The sequence below is a fragment of the Microtus pennsylvanicus genome, chromosome 2 (genome assembly GCF_037038515.1).
Source record: "Microtus pennsylvanicus isolate mMicPen1 chromosome 2, mMicPen1.hap1, whole genome shotgun sequence".
Lineage (NCBI taxonomy): Eukaryota > Metazoa > Chordata > Mammalia > Rodentia > Cricetidae > Microtus > Microtus pennsylvanicus.
Window position 1 is genome coordinate 105,007,046 of NC_134580.1, and position 19,255 is coordinate 105,026,300.

The 19,255-nt window shown below is 41.2% G+C and overlaps 1 protein-coding gene across 2 annotated transcripts in view; it reads right to left on the minus strand.

The window, feature by feature from the left end:
* Sppl2a (signal peptide peptidase like 2A) overlaps nucleotides 1-19,255 on the minus strand; it is a 38,048-nt gene that overhangs the window by 16,769 nt on the left and 2,024 nt on the right. The window contains exons 2-13 of one of the 2 annotated variants that reach the window (XM_075962073.1): nucleotides 16,785-16,904; nucleotides 16,431-16,613; nucleotides 15,273-15,362; nucleotides 14,913-15,046; nucleotides 12,788-12,939; nucleotides 8,715-8,811; nucleotides 8,238-8,339; nucleotides 6,691-6,772; nucleotides 5,911-5,985; nucleotides 1,350-1,406; nucleotides 1,110-1,163; nucleotides 518-620 (exon numbers count right to left, since the gene is read on the minus strand). In XM_075962073.1, the coding sequence (XP_075818188.1) occupies nucleotides 518-620; nucleotides 1,110-1,163; nucleotides 1,350-1,406; nucleotides 5,911-5,985; nucleotides 6,691-6,772; nucleotides 8,238-8,339; nucleotides 8,715-8,811; nucleotides 12,788-12,939; nucleotides 14,913-15,046; nucleotides 15,273-15,362; nucleotides 16,431-16,613; nucleotides 16,785-16,904 (1,249 nt within the window). The remainder of the gene's footprint in view (nucleotides 1-517; nucleotides 621-1,109; nucleotides 1,164-1,349; nucleotides 1,407-5,910; nucleotides 5,986-6,690; nucleotides 6,773-8,237; nucleotides 8,340-8,714; nucleotides 8,812-12,787; nucleotides 12,940-14,912; nucleotides 15,047-15,272; nucleotides 15,363-16,430; nucleotides 16,614-16,784; nucleotides 16,905-19,255) is intronic. The other variant, XM_075962071.1, reaches the window with a different exon arrangement.

Genomic DNA, 19,255 nt, shown 5'->3' on the forward strand with positions numbered 1-19,255 from the left:
CTTGTGTCCTTCCTGGCCTAGTCAGCCACTCCTGCTTACGCTTCTCTCTACCTCTAGGTTTTCAACAGGTCCCTGTCTGCCCCCAATCTGCAGGCTACTGTGATCCATTTCCTAATCAATTATCTTTAACTATAAAGCTATGCAAGCTAGGGTTCTGGTGTTCCTTTCTGTCAATGGTACCTTGCTGATATCGCTAAAGCACTTCTTAAACTTTGGAAAGCAACTGTGTTATTATATCCAGCTTTTGAAGAGGATCACAAAATACGCTCTACAGGAAAAGGTTAAATGGATCCTTGCTGTTTCAAGATACTTTTCAGCTAGCAGACATTTCACTTTGGCTGTTTTGAGCGGTGATTTCTCTTTTACCCTACAAAAGGCATTTTCTTTTACCTTTGTCATTGATCCCAGTTCAAATGACAGTCAAAAAATGCAGAGACTTGTAACTTTTAGCAGACGCTGTGAATACGATCCTTAAAACCATAAGTATAGTTTTGCTAAAATTATTATATTCACTTACCTGGTACAATAATATCTCCAAAACCCAATATTGAAACGGGCATGAAGCATACACTCATTACTGAGTAGCAAATCAGCTTTGGCACCCTGATAAGTACTGGCAACTGTAAGAAAAAAAAGCAGAGAGGAAGGAGGAGGGCAGGGAGGCAGAAGGAGAGGGAATGAGAGAGGGAGAGAGAAAGAATGAGCCAATAAATCTCTTCCCAATCTCTCTTAGGAAGGGAAAGACTGAGTAGTAGTCGTTTTAATGTTTTTTAAACTGATTATTTAAAAAGAAACTTGGAATAAGAGGACATAAACATATAAACATACACATACATAATACATATATGCATTCTGTACAAAAAACTTAAAAGAATTAAGACATGTAGTTTTAGGAAATTAAATCCAACACATGGAGGATGAACAGTATTAATGCACTCCACCCACAGCTAACCCTTTAATTTTTCTTTTCTTTTTACCAAGAATAGGACTCAGACCTTGATATGTTTCTTGCTTTGTTTTGGTCAATCTAAATTTTTCCCACCCAAAGAGTTTCCTCTCCAAGGGTATGATTTTAAAGTCCAATGAACTTATCTGAAAACAATCCTTACTTTCTCATGGGGAGCTGAGGGTTGAGCAGTGGCTTCCACAAAGTTTCCATCATTCTAGGATGAAACCCAAGTCAATAGGTATTTAATAATTTAGAATAACTAAGAAAAGGGCTATATTTGTGAGAAATAAGTTTTATAGGATGTTAGCATGCACCATGACCAATGAGTTACAGTAGGAAGGCAAAATTATGCAACAGACAGGCAGACACTGTGTGGACACTGTGTCCACACCATCCCCACCTTTTCAGCATTCTCGAAAGGCCCAGCCGCAAGTTCCACCATGATGCTTTCACCATTCTAAAGGGAGGAAGGTAAGAGATGGTTTTAGACATCTAAAGAAAACAACCTTCCACAATGAAGTATGATTGGCAGCCCATGGCACACAGTCTACAGCCAGCTGAACACAGGCTATCAACTGCTTCCTTCTCAGCCTCTAGAGACAGCACAAACTGCAGTCATCTGAAACGAAACCCAGCTAGCACACCACTCTACTAGAGTTCAGTAATTATCAGACTGGCATGTATATCAAACACAGATTATTCAAGTGTATCTGGAGATCTGAATTATACTAGCTGACATCCAATATGGTAATAGATTATGAACTTTAAGTATTTTCATTTTTTTTAACTATATATACTATGGTTCTTAGTCATTTTCAACATCAAAAAAAAGAGATACTAAAATCATGTAAATTTAGCTTTCTACCAAATATAAGTAACCTTATTTGAAAAAATATGCATTTGACCTTCTGGGTATTTACCACAACAAAACTATGAAGCCAAATTTGAAAATACCCAACCTTATAGAATATGAGAGCCCGATTCCCATTCAATCCTGCCTCCTTCTTTTGTTCCAATCATAGCATTTTCCTGAGTGGTAGCTGAGATCCTGTGTCTGCCGAAGTCTTTTCTGCGGGCTAGACAAGGTGTTCACTACCAAGTTTTCTCCTGTAGCCCAGTCTGCTTAAAGATAAAACTTTGAGATAGCAGGCTAAAAATGCACAGAGCACTCTTTTTGCTGTTGTTTTGAGGTAGCTAAGGATGACCCTGAACACGTGATCCTCCTGCCTCTGAGACCTCCCAAGCTCAGGGGTACAGGCATGCACCAGTGCACTCAGCTGGAGGAATCTACTTTTATGTTTCATACAAAACAAAACATATCAGCAGACTAGGGAGAAGATGCATAAAGCTGAATATTAAGGAAAGACAAAAATCAGGAATGAACATCTGATACACATTTTTCGTTACCTAATAAGAAAAAGCTTATGATCGTAAGGAGAACATAGGTGTCCAACTGAGAAGGTATTAAATGAACATTTACAAAAATGAGTTCCAAAGAGAACCTCCAGCTGTTTCTACTACAACAGATTGCTAGAAACTACAGGCCTACAATGACAAACAAAAAAGATTTTTAAAAAATGTCCTAATTGTAACAGTTTACCCTGTTCCTTTAAGAGACAAGTCCAACCCACACCCACCCCCCTCTGCCTAGGCAAGCAGATCTTCCTATCTTCCTTCCACTTCCAGCCTGAGCTCCTCCCTTTCTGTCTCTCCCAAGAAGTAGCTTCTGCTTCTTTTCCTTTTCCCCACTTCTCCCCTTCCGCATTCTTCCCCCCTGTTTCTCTTTCCCTCTCCTTCTCTCCTCTCCCTTCCCCCTCCCCTCCTCTCTCTCTCTCTCTCTCTCTCTCTCTCTCTCTCTCTCTCTCTCTCTGCCTCTATCTCTGCTCTTCTCACCTTCCCTTTCCCTCCCATAACCCACTAAATAAATACCCACTTTCTCTGCATGGCATGCCTAATAGGTCTCTGTCTCTCACCTACGTGGCTCCCTGCCTGGGACCTGCTCGCCCTCATGGCCTGTCATTCCTGCCACTTGGGAACGGCACTGTTTTACTATAACACTAATCATACACGGAAGACTAAAAGACTTTTATCCTTAGCCTGAACCTTTAAATTTTAATCTGACATTGAAGGGAGGGATACCAGGTTTAAGATAAAGAAAAAAAAAAGTACTTTAAAACCCCAGTTATATAAACCCAGTGTATAGCTGCACTTCCAGTACATGCTATAGACTAACTGTGGACCTACAGAAATGCTTTGTGAAAATGGTCCACCACTTGTTCGTTTGTTTGTTTGTTTTTTGAAACAGGGTTTTTCTACTTAGCCTTGGCTGTCCTGGAACTCACTCTGGAGACCAGACTTGCCTTGAACTCATAAAGATCTGCTTGCCTCTGCTTCCAGGGTGCTGGGATCAAAGGTGTACACTAGAATCAACGTGTAGTAATATGAGCGGCGGCGGGGCTGCGTCCCCCAACACCCCAGCCGCCGGCTCGGCTAGCTTATGCCCCAAAATAATTACACAGACACTGTATTCATTTAAACACTGCTCTGGCCCATTTCTAATCATCTGTGTAGCGCCCCTAGGTGCGCTTACCGGGAAGATTCTAGCCTAAGTCCATCCTGGGTCGGAGCTGGGGCATGGTGTGCGTCTTCCCTGGAGCAGGTAGCATGGCGTCTCTCCGAAGGCGTCTGCTCCGGAGAGGAGAGCTGTCGAGTCTGAGCTCACTTCCTCTTCCTCCCAGCGTTTTGTTCTGTTTACTCCTCCCACCTATCTCCTAACCAATGAGCCAAGCAGTTTCTTTATTGCTTAACCAATGAAATCAACAGATTGATATGACACTCCCACATCATCAACGTTTCACTTTGATTGAAAGATCTCTGATGGTGTACTCTAGAAGACTGGTTTGTACCAAATAAATTAAGACTAGCTTGAACAGCTTTGTTTTGGCCTCAGGAGCTCATGAAGTAGCCCTGGCTGTCCTGGAACTTGATTTGTAAACTAGGCTGGTTTGCAACTGTGGCAATCCTCCTGCTTCTGCTCCCTGAATACTAGAATTATATAGAATTATAGCATGTTCTGTCTTACCTGGTTTGAAAACATGCTTTTTTAAAGTGCCTAGTTTTAGTTACAACTCACACTACTAAGTTAATGCTCTCTCTCTGTCTCTGTCTCTGTCTCTGTCTCTCTCTGTCTGTCTCTCTCTCTCTGTCTCTCTCTGTCTCTCTCTCTCTCTGTCTCTCTCTCTCTGGCACTGATGCTCAGTAACACTTGAAACAGCTCACCTTAAGGCATGGGGAACTGTTTGCAAAATAGTCTGGGAAGGAATACTTTTGGGATAGTTTTAAATTTTTATTTTCTAAGTGAAATTCTGGCAGTAAATGTCAGAAGTGAATATTTTTTTGCAGTGGTTTCATAGTTGATAGTGCCTAAAGAAAGGGTTAAAGCCCATTGGAGGGGGATAGAGCTGTAGTTTAGTGGTGGAGCGCTTGCCTGAAACACACAGGTCCTAGGTTCTATCCTGGGTATAGCACTAACAATAACAAACCCAATGGGAAGTTACATGGTAAGGTACAAAATAAAATGGTGGAGAAGCAGGAGAACTAACTCATTAATAATATGTTCATGATAGGAAGAAGGTTAAGGTAGAGAAAGTGACAACTCACTCAACAGCTTTCCTCACGTTAAGGAGCTGATGGTGAGTAAAGGGGGAATGATGACCTAGGAGCTTCTGGCAATAGAACCAGGGGACAGACAAAATGGACAGGAATGCAAAGTGAGATTGGGGCCCTGGGTTGAACTTCTACTGAGGTCAGCCTCACCCTGGCCTCAATGAGCAGTCTGGAGACAGGCGACCTTTCTGGTACAGAAAGATCAAGTTGGGCCAGGCAGCAGTACATGTCTTTAACCCCAGTACTGAAGACGTAAAGGCAGACAGATCTCTGATTTCAAGCCCAGTCTAGTCTACAGAGCAAGTTCTGGGACAGCCAGGACTACTCAGAGAATCCTTGTCCCAAAAAGTCAAAACGAAATAACAAAAAACAAACAAAAAAAGATCTGTCACTGAAGCCAAAAGAACTCTAATGTGGAAAGCCTGCATGGCTTCTCACTCAGCAGGCTGGGACCCGGAAGCACCAGGGGCATCTGCAAGGCACAGGATGGGTTGCCAGCCAGGTTAGACAGTTCACTCCTGGACGGCAGAGTAGGTGTGCTGTTCCTTTAGTTCTCAGAAATGAAGGCAGCGACGACACTCCCTCTCCCCCTTCCTCTCTAAACTGTCCACAGTAGATAGAGACACGAAAATTTTACTTTTAAAAGGAAAGAAAAATTAGATATTCTCACTTTATACCAACCAGAAGTTCTTTATTCTCTCTAACAAGCAATTGAAAACTTGAAATGCCCTCCACTGAAAGACCAATTTCAAAGGCAATTAAATTAAATTAAATTGAATTAAATTAAATTAAATTGAAATTCACTATGAGGCACACAATCTGCAACACCAACAACGTCTGAAAAGAGTTACAGCTCTCTTCTCGAGGCTGGCGAGATGGCTCAAGGTTGGGAGCACCCACTGCTCCTGCAGAGGACCTGGGTTCCTACACCCACACAGGTGGCTTGCGGAAACCTGGAATTACAGTTCTGGGGAAAAAATGCTCTCTGCTGAGCTCCATGAGCACCGGGCAAGCACGGGGTGCACACGTATAGAGGCACAAAGACACATAAAATAAGTAAACTCTCAAAAAACGAGAGGAGCTGTGTGTGGCAGTGAGGGTTACAGAGACAAATGCCTTTAATCTAGAGGCAGGCAGATCTCGAGTGTTCAAGGCCAGCCTGCTGTACAGAGAGAGTTCTCTACTGGCCAGGGCTATACTGAAGAGACCTTGTCTCAAGGCAAACAAATGGATTTTAAAGAATTTCATCTTTTGCGATGTTTCCTCATGAACTGAAAATGCACAGGCGGTCCTACCTTTGTGATGAACGGTGTTATGAAGACAAAGAACACATCGTAGACCAGGAGAAGGCCTAGCAGTATCACACAGGACTGTCAGGAAAAAGGAATTAAAAGATCAAACTTCCCACATCTAAACTATCACATCAAATTACTTTGCAGAAGCCAGGCACTGGTGGCACACGCCTTTAACCCCAGCACTTGGGAGGCAGAGGCAGGCAGATCTCTGTGAGTTCGAGGCCAGCCTGGTCTACAAGACCTAGTTCCAGGACAGGAACCAAAAAGCTACGGAGAAACCCTGTCTCGAAAAATCAAAAAAAAAATTACTTTGCACAAACAAGTAAGCATGAGAATATATATTTGAACACTATTTTAAAGGGCATTTTATTGTTATTGCTAGGCATATTTTATTTAATAAAACATCATTTAAAAATCCTTACTTCCTGTGACCCATTTGCTTAAAAACATCATTGAATTAAAGAAAGTTCTTCCCCAATATTTAGTCTTATGAAGTTTTATTAAGAGTATGAGTGATGAAAAACACCCAGCTAGCAACTTAGTAGCTGTCCTTGTTTTAGGGTTAGACGTTGAGCACAGACAGGCAGGATAGACTCTCTGAAGACAGGGAATGGTCTGCAGCTCATTTGGATGGAAGTTATACATACCCATACAACATTTCAACAGCGCAATTAAAATGAGCATGCTAATTATGCAATTATGCTAAATATGCAAATTACACCTCAATCATATTGTTTTTAAAAACATTATTATTACAGCTATAAAAGTAATATATTTTACCTTGAAATTGGGTAACTTCATTGTTTTAATTAAATTGAGACAGAAAGCAATTCCTAAGATATCCTGTAAAATCCAAGCCCATCTATAATAAAAGAGAGAGAGAAAGAGAAAGATTCACCTATTGTTCCATTCCATTACTTTTAGATGAACGTTACATAAACAGATCATTGTGGTTATGGCATTCAATGGCTAGGAACTATCTCCTCATAGCCTCCCTGTTTAGCAAGTTACTGTCCTGGCAGAATAATGACTCAAGGCTGCCTCAGAAGAATGTGCGTCAGATGCGAGTACATATTCACCTTAATCTCTGCAGCTTTGCGTGTCTCCTACAAAGATAGCTGCCAACAAAATCCCCATGTTTATATTCAGACCAGCTGAGCACAAAGTGAAAGCTATACAATTTACTTGTTGAAATTAATATGCATAACTAACAACCAGTGATAAAATTAATAACTTTGATAATTATAAAAAGATTTCCAGGTCATCAATAGTTTTATTAATAAGCCATTGAACATATGTTATATAATTTCCTCAGGTTTTCCTTCCTGCCAAGGATTGACACTGGGTTGGCAAGATGGCTGGGCAGGTAAGGGTACCTGTTATCAAGCCTGATGACCTGAGACTCTTGAGACCCACAGGGTAGAAGGAGAGAAGTGACCCAAGTTGTCCTCTGATTGCCATACTTATGCTGTGGCATGTACACACAGGTGAGAGACACACATGCGCATGCACATACACACACACACACGCTAAATGTATGTAATGATTTTTTTTTATAGAGAGACACTCATACCTGTTGCTCCCAGTAAATGGACAGATACCTTACATTGCCCCTTCTTTCTACTATGAAAGGCAAAATATTCTATATATTCTTTTACATTTTGCTTTTATCATGGTTAGTTTTTATCAATTTGACATCAGAATCATTTGGGAAGAGAATCTCAAAGAGGAATTGTCTGGGTTGTTGTGGTGTTTTGAAAGAAAATGACCCCCAAAGGGAGAGCCACAAATAATAAAACGCTGATTAGTCAGTAGCCAGGCAGAAAGTAGAGGCGGGGCAATGAGAATTCTGAGAAGAGGGAAATTTGATTCTGCAGTCATGACCCAGACACAGAGGAAGCAAGATGTGACTGCCTCGATGAATAAGGTACTGAGCCATGTGGCTAACAGACAAAAACAATGGGCTATAAGAGTTAATAAGAAGCCTGAGCTAATAGGCCAATCAGTTTATAACTAATGTAGACCTCTGTGTGATTCTTTGGGACTTAACGGCTGCAGAAAACGGGCAGGTGGTATTGGCACATGCCTTTAATCCCAAAATTTGGGAGGCAGAGGCAGAGGCAGAGGCAGAGAGATCCCTGAGTTCGAAACCAGCCTGGTCAACAGAGTGAGCTCTAGGACAGCCAGGGCTACAAAGCAAAAGAACAAGACAAAACTACTTTGTTTTAAAATATGTTCTGGAATAAAAACAAACAAAAATTCCACAATAACCATAACGAATAAGAGTCAGGAATCCTTAAATTCACAATAAAGTAGAGTCATCGTACCTGTCCTCATTTCTAAACACAGCCCACACAACAGCGACTGAGATGCACAGTCCAGAGAGGAAAACCAGGCTTACTTTAATGCTTTTGCCACAACAGGAAATCCTAAAAATAAATAAAAATAGTTGATTTGTGCTGTAGACAAAATACAATGATCACTTGATACAAAACATGACAGACTAACACGAAATGATTGAAATATTACTCTAGATGTCATAATTTTACGTAAAACTAATGAGGCATAATAGCCAGTTTAACAAAAACCCTTTATGGTAATGGAAATGTTCTCTATGTTTTCCAGTATTGATGGCACTCTACTTCAATATGTCTCAGGAACTCCATTTAAAGATCCCAAACACATTATTGACTTTAAATAGCCATAAATTTGGTGTATACTGAATATACAGCCTTAAAGCAGCACCTCACTTTCCCTGTATTAAGTTCAAACACTAATTAAAACAATCTCCAAGAGATACGTACGTGCACTGTCCGCATGGCATCCTATGAAGCAATGCAGCAAGACAGTTGTACAGACTCATTGCTGATGCTATGCAGAAAATTGCTATCATAACATAAACTAGAAAAGAAAGAGACAGTTATTAATCATTTAGTGCCTTTCTCTATACCATATTTTTGATATAGTACTATAATGTTATCTATAGTATTGCTAAACTAAAAATATCTATAGTGCTTTAAAGTTTTAAAGTGGGCCACATTAACATGTGATTTTAGTTGTATTATACACTGCTAGGAAAGTATTAACTGGCTAAATATGGTTCTACATTTTCTAATTTTCAATAATTCAAACTGACATGTTTGTTACAGGTTTCTGTGAAGTGAATTACAGATATTTATAAGTACTTAAAGATAAAAACAGAAGGATGATGAACTTTTGTGCATATGTTTGTGTTTGTACGTATGTAGGTGCATACATATATTTGGATATGGGTAGAGGCCAGAAAACAACCACCGTTCTATTCCTCTGATGTCTGTTTTTCTTCTGTTTGTTTTATTTTTGAAACAGGCTGAGTCACTGGCCTGGAAGTTTGCCAAGTAAACTACTCTGACTGGCCAGCAAGGTCCAGGGATCAACCTGCTTCTATCTACCCAGTGCTTGAATTCCACCTCTATGCCTCCAAGGAGGGTTTTCCTACGTGGATCAAACTCTGGTCTCATTTGCACAGTAAGCACTTTACCAACCAAGTTATTCCTCCAGACCTTTTTGTTTTGAGTCTCAAGTAGTTCAAACTGGCCTTGAATTTGCTATTTAGACAAAAATGACCTTGAAAACCTTGAATATCTGAGTCTGTGGTGGTGGCCCACGTCTTTAATACCAGAAGGATTAGGAAGGCAGAGGCTTCTCTGTGAGTTCAAGGTCAGCCTGGTCAATAAGAGCTAGTTCCAGGACGTGCTCCAAAGCTACAGAGAAACCCCAACTTGAAACTCTCTCCCCATCTCCCGCCAAAAAAAAAAAAAGAAAGAAAACCTTGAACTCCTGATCCTCCTGTCTCTACCTTTTAAGTGTTGAGGTTACAGGTGTACACCATCATACCCAGCCTAATGACACCTGGGACTGAACCCAGGTCTTTGCATATATAACTCTACAGTGATATCCCAAACTGGATTAAGAAATACATTCTTTTTGGGAACACTGCCTAGCCTGAAACTTGTTAGACACAAATATACAGGCTTGAATTTGTAGAGATCTGTCTGCCTGTGCCTCCCTAGTGCTAGGATTAAAGGCGTGTGCCACTGGGCCTGGCTCTGAATTAATAAATTATTAATATAATATTTTAGGAATGTGATTTAGGAATGAGAACAAATATCTGCCTTAGATATCAGTCATGTTATCCATGTTTTCCTATGGAGAATTTATCTATAACAACTTGACCTGTGTTAAAACCAAATCCAGCCAGGCATAGTAACCACCAGTTGAAGATTAGCCTGGGCTGTGTAGAAAGTACTGGTCTAGCCTGCACTACACAGCAAGATGCCTCAAGGGAAACACACACACACATACCCCCAAACACTCAAATCCATTCAAAGAAACTTTGTTGCAATAGAACACCTAGGTAGTAAAATTTGACGAGCAGTCTCTATTACCCAGATGTATCTGAAAATTATCTAAAGATATTTCACCTCGCCCGGCGGTGGTGGCGCACGCCTTTAATCCCAGCACTCGGGAGGCAGAGGCAGGCAGATTTCTGTGAGTTCGAGACCAGCCTGGTCTACAAGAGCTAGTTCCAGGACAGGCTCCAAAACAGCAGAGAAACCCTGTCTCAAAAAACCAAAAAAAAAAAAAGATATTTCACCTCTGTGTTGTTACAAAGGAGGTAGGATTATTATACCTTACAATATTCTTTTTCCAAATTTTCTAGAAAATATTGCAATAGAAATACAAGCTGTACCTCAATGTTCATGGTCTATTTGACCACCTCCGAGGTGGGGGTGAGAAACAGAGACTGGTCTCAGCACAGTAAATTTGGGGAGTCCTGGTTCTGAGTGAAGCCTGATAAGCCACCCTGAGTCCTCTGATGCTCATATCTAACACGCTGAGTTTATTCAAAGTACGCTGGGTTGTTGTCAGGGTGAGATAAGCGAACGTATATAAAGTATGTGCACTGCACATGTCCTGTGTGGTCATGTATGAGGAACAGGAAGGCAGACCCTTCATGGACTGTCAATTGGGTTTTGGTATATCTTCTGCCAAGCTGCCCAACCCAGGTTTTAAGAGCCTGGTAGGTAGCATATTCCCTGAGGCCTTATGGGAGCTTTATTGTTTTGTCTACAGGGTACTGTCACTTAGAAAACGATCCCACGGGAAGAGCTTTATCATCATAACACAGTTCCAGTTAGCTTAGTTTTAAATGTAAGAAGTTTACTGAAAAGCATACTCAGGATGTACACCCGCTTCTTTTTTAGTTGATTTTCCTTTTTTTTTTTTAAAGATTCTTCTTTTTTTTTTTTTTTAAGATTTGTTTATTTATTATGTACACAGTGTTCAGCCTCCATGTATGCCTTCAGGCCAGAAGAGGGCACCAGATCTCATTACAGATGGTTGTGAGCCACCGCCACCATGTGGTTGCTGGGAATTGAACTCAGGACCTCCGGAAGAGCAGTCAGTGCTCTTAACCTCTGAGCCATCTCTCCAGCCCTTTATTTGATTTTTCGAGACAGGGTTTCTCTGTAGCTTTGGAGCCTATCCTGGAACTAACTCTGTCGACCAGGCGTGCGCCACCACCGCCCGGCGACACGGGCCAATCTTAATGTGGCGCTATGTCCTGGGATAATTAGGAGGGTGAATGATTTTCTTCTTACATAAAAATTTTACCTGTAAACAGGGTAAATGTAATACATTCAAGAAAATTTTTCACTAGAAATAAAAATATTCTTTAAGGTAGCTAGATATCGTCTTTTAAAGTGATTTTTATTTTAATTATGTGTATATATGTGTGCCTGGGTGTGGGTATGTACAAGTATGGACAAGTGCCCAAGGAGCCCTTAGAGCTACAGTGAGAACTGGTTGTGAGCTACTTGACGTGGTGCTTGGAACCAAACTTAATTCCTTCACAAGAGTTCATGCTCTTTGCCGGGCGGTGGTGGCGCACGCCTTTAATCCCAGCACTAGGGAGGCAGAGGCAGGCTGATCTCTGTGAGTTCGAGACCAGCCTGGTCTACAAGAGCTAGTTCCAGGACAGGCTCCAAAACCACAGAGAAACCCTGTCTCGAAAAACCAAAAAAAAAAAAAAAACAAGAGTTCATGCTCTTAACAGCAGAACCATCTCTCCAGCCCCAATTTTTAGTATTTTGAGGTAGGATCTTATGCATGATTCTATGGCCAATATTGGCCTAGAAATTACTATGTATCCCAGGCTAGCCCCACGCCTATGTCACTCATCCTTCCTTAGCCTCTTGAGGATATATGTATATATATATAATATATATATATATATATACACACATTAGTGCATGTGTATGTGTGGTTATTTTTCTATTTAAATTTTAAAATATCCCAGTAACTGAAACCTGATATTTTTTGCACATTAAGCAAATTACTTACTTGTTTTTCAGATGAATTTTTTTTAATTTAATGTAATTTTCAGATGAATGTTTTCTTTTTTTTTTTTTTTTTTGGTTTTTCGAGACAGGGTTTCTCTGTGGCTTTGGAGCCTGTCCTGGAACTAGCTCTGTAGACCAGGCTGGTCTCGAACTCACAGAGATCCGCCTGCCTCTGCCTCCCAAGTGCTGGGATTAAAGGCGTGCGCCGCCATCGCCCGGCTTCAGATGAATGTTTTAAAGGGAAAGTTGAATCTAGCAACGTAAATGGGGGGAGATATATGTCCAAAACAGCACACACAGTCAAGTGGTGGTGGCCCATACCTTTAATCCCAGAGGCAGAGGCAGAGGCAGGCGGATCTCTGTGGGTTCAAGGCCAGCCTGGTCTACAGAGTGAGTTCCAGGACAGCCAGGGCTACACAGAGAAACCCAGCAGCTTCTTGTATTTCTGGTGAGCCTAGCCGCTCATGGCTGAGCCCTAAGACCCAGTGTCTTACCAAGCCACCTGTAGAAGAAATAGAGCAAGACGATCATCACACAGCAGATGACCACAAACAGGACAACTGTGAGGGGGCTGAACGTCAAATACTCTTCCTTCTTTCTCCACATCTCTTTATCTTCCGCATCTGTCACCGCCTTCATGTTCTCCCTGCATAAACACACACAGAAACATCAGCAAGTCCTTACCACTTATTTTTGTAAAAATCCCTCTCTAACACCAATTTTAAGTTTAATTACAAAAGTAATGCACTTTTTAAAAAAAAAAGTACCAAAAAGAAATATTTAATTTAGGAACTAAAATAGCCTATATTCCTACTCTCCAGATATAATCTGTCATTACACAACTTTGAAATAAGATTTTTTAATTAAAAAAAAAACCTGTTAGAACATACTACATTTATTATATAAATAAATTAATGTTTGTGGATGTTCGTACAACCAAGTTTGGAGAGATATTTATGTTGACATAATGTGTTTTAAGATATAAATTTATAAACAATATTACCTACCTACATACAGTAAAGTCTTTCTAAATAAGTTTTTCTCAAGTATAAACACTAAATTCTCCTATGAGCAAACTCAGCATGTACTACATGTCTGTCCTGTGCTCATTAATGCACTAAGAATAACTGTTAAATTACCAGCTCCAGTCCTGTCCTGCCTTTGTTATTACCCATGGGTTCTCCTAAGTAATTACCTCTCTAATGAAAGGCAGGGACAGGTGTCAAAGAGAGCAGCAGGTGGCTTTGGAGAGTAGACAGCTTACTGTCTTACCTGTCACATCACTGGGCCTTCCTGGTGATAGAGAGCCTACCCCGTGTTCCCAGCCCCTGCCCCAGTTCAGCTCCCTGTTGTGCATCTTCTGGCCCTGATCATTAAGTCTGGGCTCCCTGCAGACTTTAAGCTGAATAAAACTTTATGTCTAAACATTTTGACATTTGCAACTGTTAACCAGCACACTGCTTTCCCATCAGGAGATTACAGATGACGTCATGATCATGTGTGGGACATGTGGCCTCTGCACCAACCCTTCCCTAGAACTCCAGACCAGGATGTAGGGACACTAACAGAAGTTTTAACAATGTGGTACCTAAGTGGGGAAAGGTGCCAGCCTTTGGTATCTGTCATTGAAAATAAATAAAAACATTTATAGCAGTAGACATGTAAGCCATAATGATCCACATATTCAATATTCATAGCCACATGTTGAAGAGCCTAAGGCACTCCCCCTTCTGAAACAGTCTTACTATGTAGCACAAGCTGCACTAAACTTAATATGTAACCCAGGGTACTTTCAAACTCAGGATCCTCCTGACTCAGACTCCCGAGCAGTAGGGTCACAGGTGTGTACCACCACACCTGACATAAAGCACTTCATTTGGGGGGGGGGTACACTGGGGCAGGGGCAGATGTAGCCAAGGATGGCCTCCACCTCTCAAGTGCTGTGATTACGCTTTCCTGGAAGGGAACCAACTACTCGATTTCTACGTTAAATACTACCAGCAGTTGTATTCCTTTGGGAGAGCAGCGGTTCAAACAACTAGGCAAAAGCTCCATCACTGGGCTATGCTCCAGCTCATGCTGTGAGATGGCACTCTGTGTGTGTGTTTGCTGCTGTGTGTGCCTGTGCAAGTTCACACCTGCCACAAGACACGTGTGGATGTCGGAAGACATCCAGGGGTCAGTCCTCGAACCTCGTCGTCGTCCCTCTTTGAGACGGGTGTAACTGGCCTTCAAGATTCCACAGATTCCCATCTTGCTGCAGGAACACTTGGCTTCCAGACGCACACAACTGGGCCCAGCTTGCTGTGAGTTCTCGGGTTTTGAACCCAGGTCCTCACACTTGTGCAGTGAACACTTTACCCACTGCTGTTCCTCAGCAGCCTCCACAGAGTATTTGATGGGAGTTAAGTGTTTCTCTATGAACAAATAACTCAGGTGCCTACAACCTTCTATTAGTTAAAAAAAAAAAAGATAGAAAAAGAAAAGGCAATCCTACAATCTGTCTTAATGGCTCTATATACTGAGATAAAAACATAAACGTTCTTGCTATTAAGATGATCATGAAGCATTATTTAAAACTATTTATCAGAAAGTCATAAAGAGTTTAATTAAACTTACAATTCAATGACTCCACTCCAGTATCCTCCTAATGCCACAGTGAACACAGCAATTGCAAAAATAACCACCATAGTATAGTCAAAGTTAGGCCAGGATGGAGAATACATCTGCACGGTAACGTTATCTCCCAGAGTCTGAAGGGCAAAGCGACAGTTAACACAGGGATGAGCCTGCCACAGCACAGCAGCAACATCTACACTTCATCAGAGAGCTGGGAAGACGGGACAGCTAGAGGCTTACTCAGCCCTTCAAGGCTCTCGCTAGCAAGTGGAGAATGCCTAATAATCAAAATTAAGCATAGTGATTAAATGTAAACAATCGTACCATTTATAAACATCTAATTTGCAATTACCAACGTACCTGTTTCATATCTTTAAAGTCTCTTTGGCTTATCACTGCAATTAGTATTGTCATATTTTGAAATTCAGAACTGTTCCTTGAGGAAGGAAGCTAAAAGAAAAGATATGAAACTTGATTAACTACTAATACATTTACAGAATAAGAATATATACTATATTTACACTAAGCACCAATATTATATTGAATTATAAAAACAAAGCTTCATTATTCCTTCTTAATAATATATAAGTTCTAAAAACAAGATCTTTTTAACATGAACTTAAATAGATATACTATACACGACATCATATGGTATAGACATTGTATAAACATACAATATACATATATATATATTTATATGTTTCTCAACTCTTAAGACTTCAAGTCATCTCAACTCTAAAAATACAGCCAAAACTACAAAATTTCCTAATTAGAATGTTTTATTAATAAATCTAGAACGTTTGTTAATAAAAATAATCTAGAAGATGATTAAAAATTCACCCTCTGGAACACACACAGCATTAACTCAGTTCCTGGGAGACTTGGTGTTAGAGGCACAATAGAAATTCCTCCTTTTCAACAACCTTCCTCAAAACCCAGTAATACCACTTTTGGGTATATATCCAAAGGATACTCAATCGTGCAACAAGGACATGTGCTCAACTATGTTCATAGCAGCTTTGTTTGTCATAGCCAGAACCTGGAAACAACCTAAATGCCCCTCAACCAAAGAATGGATAAGGAAAATGTGGTACATTTACACAATGGAGTACTACACAGCAGAAAAAAAAATAACAACAGCTTGAATTTTGCAGGAAAATGGATGGAGCTAGAAAACATTATTTTGAGTGAGGTAACCCAGACACAGAAAGACAATTATCACATGTACTCACTCATAGGTGGTTTTTAAACACAAAGCAAAGAAAGCCAGCCTACCAACCACAATCCCAGAGAACTTAGACAACAATGAGGACACTAAGAGAGACTTACATAGATCCAATCTACATGGGAAGTAGAAAGTAGAAAAAAACAAGATCTCCTGAGTAAATTGGGAACAGGGGGGCCTTGGGGGAGGGCTAGAGGGGAGAGGCAGGGAGGGGAGCAGAGAAAAATGTAGAGCTCAATAAATATCAATTAAAAAATGTATATAAAAAAGAAATTCCTCCATTTAGCGCTTACCAGAATACTGCTGTTAGCGATCAGCAATGCTTCAGCACCACCTTTCTGGGCAATTTGGGCTTTTTCAAGGATGTGGCAGGATCCCCACTGTACCACCACTGCTTTGTTCTTTATGCCATCAGGAGGAATATCAGAAGGGTGGCACAGTGGCGTGCCAGTCAGATTCATCAAGCTAAGAGAAGTCTGAAAAGAAGAAATGTTTTTAATAAGACAGATACCTCATTTCACCCAAGAGCATTCAGTGATGAAACACCGAGGCCGGTTTAGTACAATCTCACTGAGTTACACGCTAAAATACAGTTATTACTCATATTCAATATTTTATTACGAATAATTATCACGTTATTTACTTACTGCATTTTCTAGGGAACTTGGAAGCCTTGTCCATTTGGGGTTATAATGCATGCAATAGTCCTTGGAAAGTGAAGACGAGCCATCTGCAGCCGCGTGCAGGATGGCTTCCTGAGCAGCTGTCTAAGATACAAACAACAACTTTCAGGATGGTCATAGTTAGGCTTGCTGGCAGTAACAGATTTCGATAAGACTATTTATAAGCATGTCTGAGCACATTTCCTCACGAGGGTGAGACTCGTGATGACTTTATTTACTCCTGTGTAAGCAGCTCGGGAATAATGAAACCATACACACTTGTCCGGAGCTCACTCTTTGAGGACGATGGCTCACTTTCTTACAAGATTAACTATGACCCTAAAACTATGTTTTAAGGGCCACATGGGGGGTGCTATGACATAATAATGCCAGCCTGCCCTCTCAGCCTGGCACTTTCTTCACCGCTCTTTTATGAGTTGTGACTTCATAGTTCACACTCACGCAGAAGAATGGACTCAAAACCTCTTAGCTTGTCCCACCCTTGGTGTTTGCCTAGTACCTTTCCCTGGGGTTAAAGAGATGCAGGAGTACTTTTAAGTATTGACCTTGAATTTAAAATCATTTTCACTCTAGTCTTCGAGAGCTTTCAACTGCCTATCCAGATACACCAATACGGAGTTTAAGAGAAAAACTGCCTGCCGGGTGATGATGGTGGATGCCTTTAATCCCAACACTCAGGAGGCAGAGGCAAGTGGAATTCTGTGAGTTCAAAGACACCCTGGTCTACAGAGCTAGTTCCAGGACAGCCAAGGCTACACAAAGAAACCCTGTCTCAAAAAACAAAACAAAACAAAACAAAACAAAAAAGGAGGAGGAGGAAGACGAAGAAGGGAAGTTGGCAGCGGTGGCCCATGTGAGGCAGAGGCAGGCAGATTTTTCTGAGTTCCAGAGCAGCCTGGTCTACACAGTGAGTGCTAGGGAGGCCAGACCTACATACAAAGATGCTGTCTCAAAACAAACAATCAAAACTAAATAAATAAACAACATAAAAGAGAGCTAGAAGAGCTGGCAAGATAGCTCAGTGGGTAACCGCACTTATCACCAAAGATGACCGTCTGAATTGGATCCCAGGACCCACGAAGGGGCGGGGGGGGGGAGAGAAATGAGTCCCATGAGTTGGTCCTTGAGCATGACACATATGCCCTGGCACACCCACCCCCAAATAAATAAATAACTTTTAAAAAATAGCTAGAATACTTCATCTTGTCTTACTTCCCATTGCCTAGAAAGATAGGGAAAAGGGACAAAGTGATGGAAAAGGATAATAAAGAAAAAGTGAGGGGCGGGAGACATGCAGAGACATCCTCAAATGTTTAGTATACTGCTTCTGTCACCCACCTCCTTCAACAGAGGTTCTTCCCATCTTATCTGTGAGCAAGTTTGTCTCCAAATCCAAAGGAAGAAGAGGTCCAGGGAATGAGTCAGCAGGTGAAACATTAGCAGCCAAGTCTAATGACCTGAGCCCCACATGGTGCCAAGTTAATGCTTGACTTCTACCATGGGTTGGGGCACAGGAATGCATGTGTATTCAGATACACAAAAGCGTACCCAAAATAAACAAAACATACAAGCCTTTGTAGCAAAGCACACATCCAGTTGGTTTCTTAAGACAGGATTTCTCTGGATAGCCGTGGCTGTCCTGGAATTCTCTGTGTAGACCAGCCTAGCCTGGAACGTAGAGAAATCTGTCTGCCTCTGCCTCTCATGGGCCACCACTGCCTGGCTTTCCTCCCCCTCCTCCTTCCCCCACCCCTTTTATGTTTGTTTGTTTAGTTTTCTTTTGGAGACTAGTTTTCTTTTGTTTAGGTTTCTTTGTGTAACCTTGTTTGTCCTGGAATTAGCTCTGTAGACCAGGCTGGCCTTGAACTCATAGAGTTCCATCTGCCTCTGCCTCCCAAGTACTGGGAATAAAGGCAGGTGCCACCACTGCCCGGCTTCATTCTTCTTTTTAAGGTGACTTCTCGGGCATTTTGTCAAGGGACAGAAAGCTGGTACCACGAAGGAAGATTGTTGCTTATGACTATAGCTAATAGTACAGCTCAAAAGCCATTGAAATCAGTATGCAGAAGTCTGGAGGTTTGGAGGAGCAAACTAGAGAAAGCTTATGATGCTGTCAAAAGAGCTTAACGAGGCCATTCTGGGCAGAGAGCAGGAGAGCAGAATGCTGAGAACAATGCAGACAAAGGCAGGCTCGTGAACAGGCGGATGGTGACTCTATCTGGAATAGGCTAAAAACAATGCATCGTCCATTCTGGCATTTGTCCATCCTCTGACTCTCTGGGAAGCTGAGTTTAAAGGACTAACCCAAAAGAGGTCATGTCTAGGTAACAAAGCATTCAAACTCTATCACACAGGTATTATTAGATGCTTTTAGTTAGGACTTATGATGAGAATCAGGAACAAAACCACTACAAAATTTGCAATTTGTCCAGAAA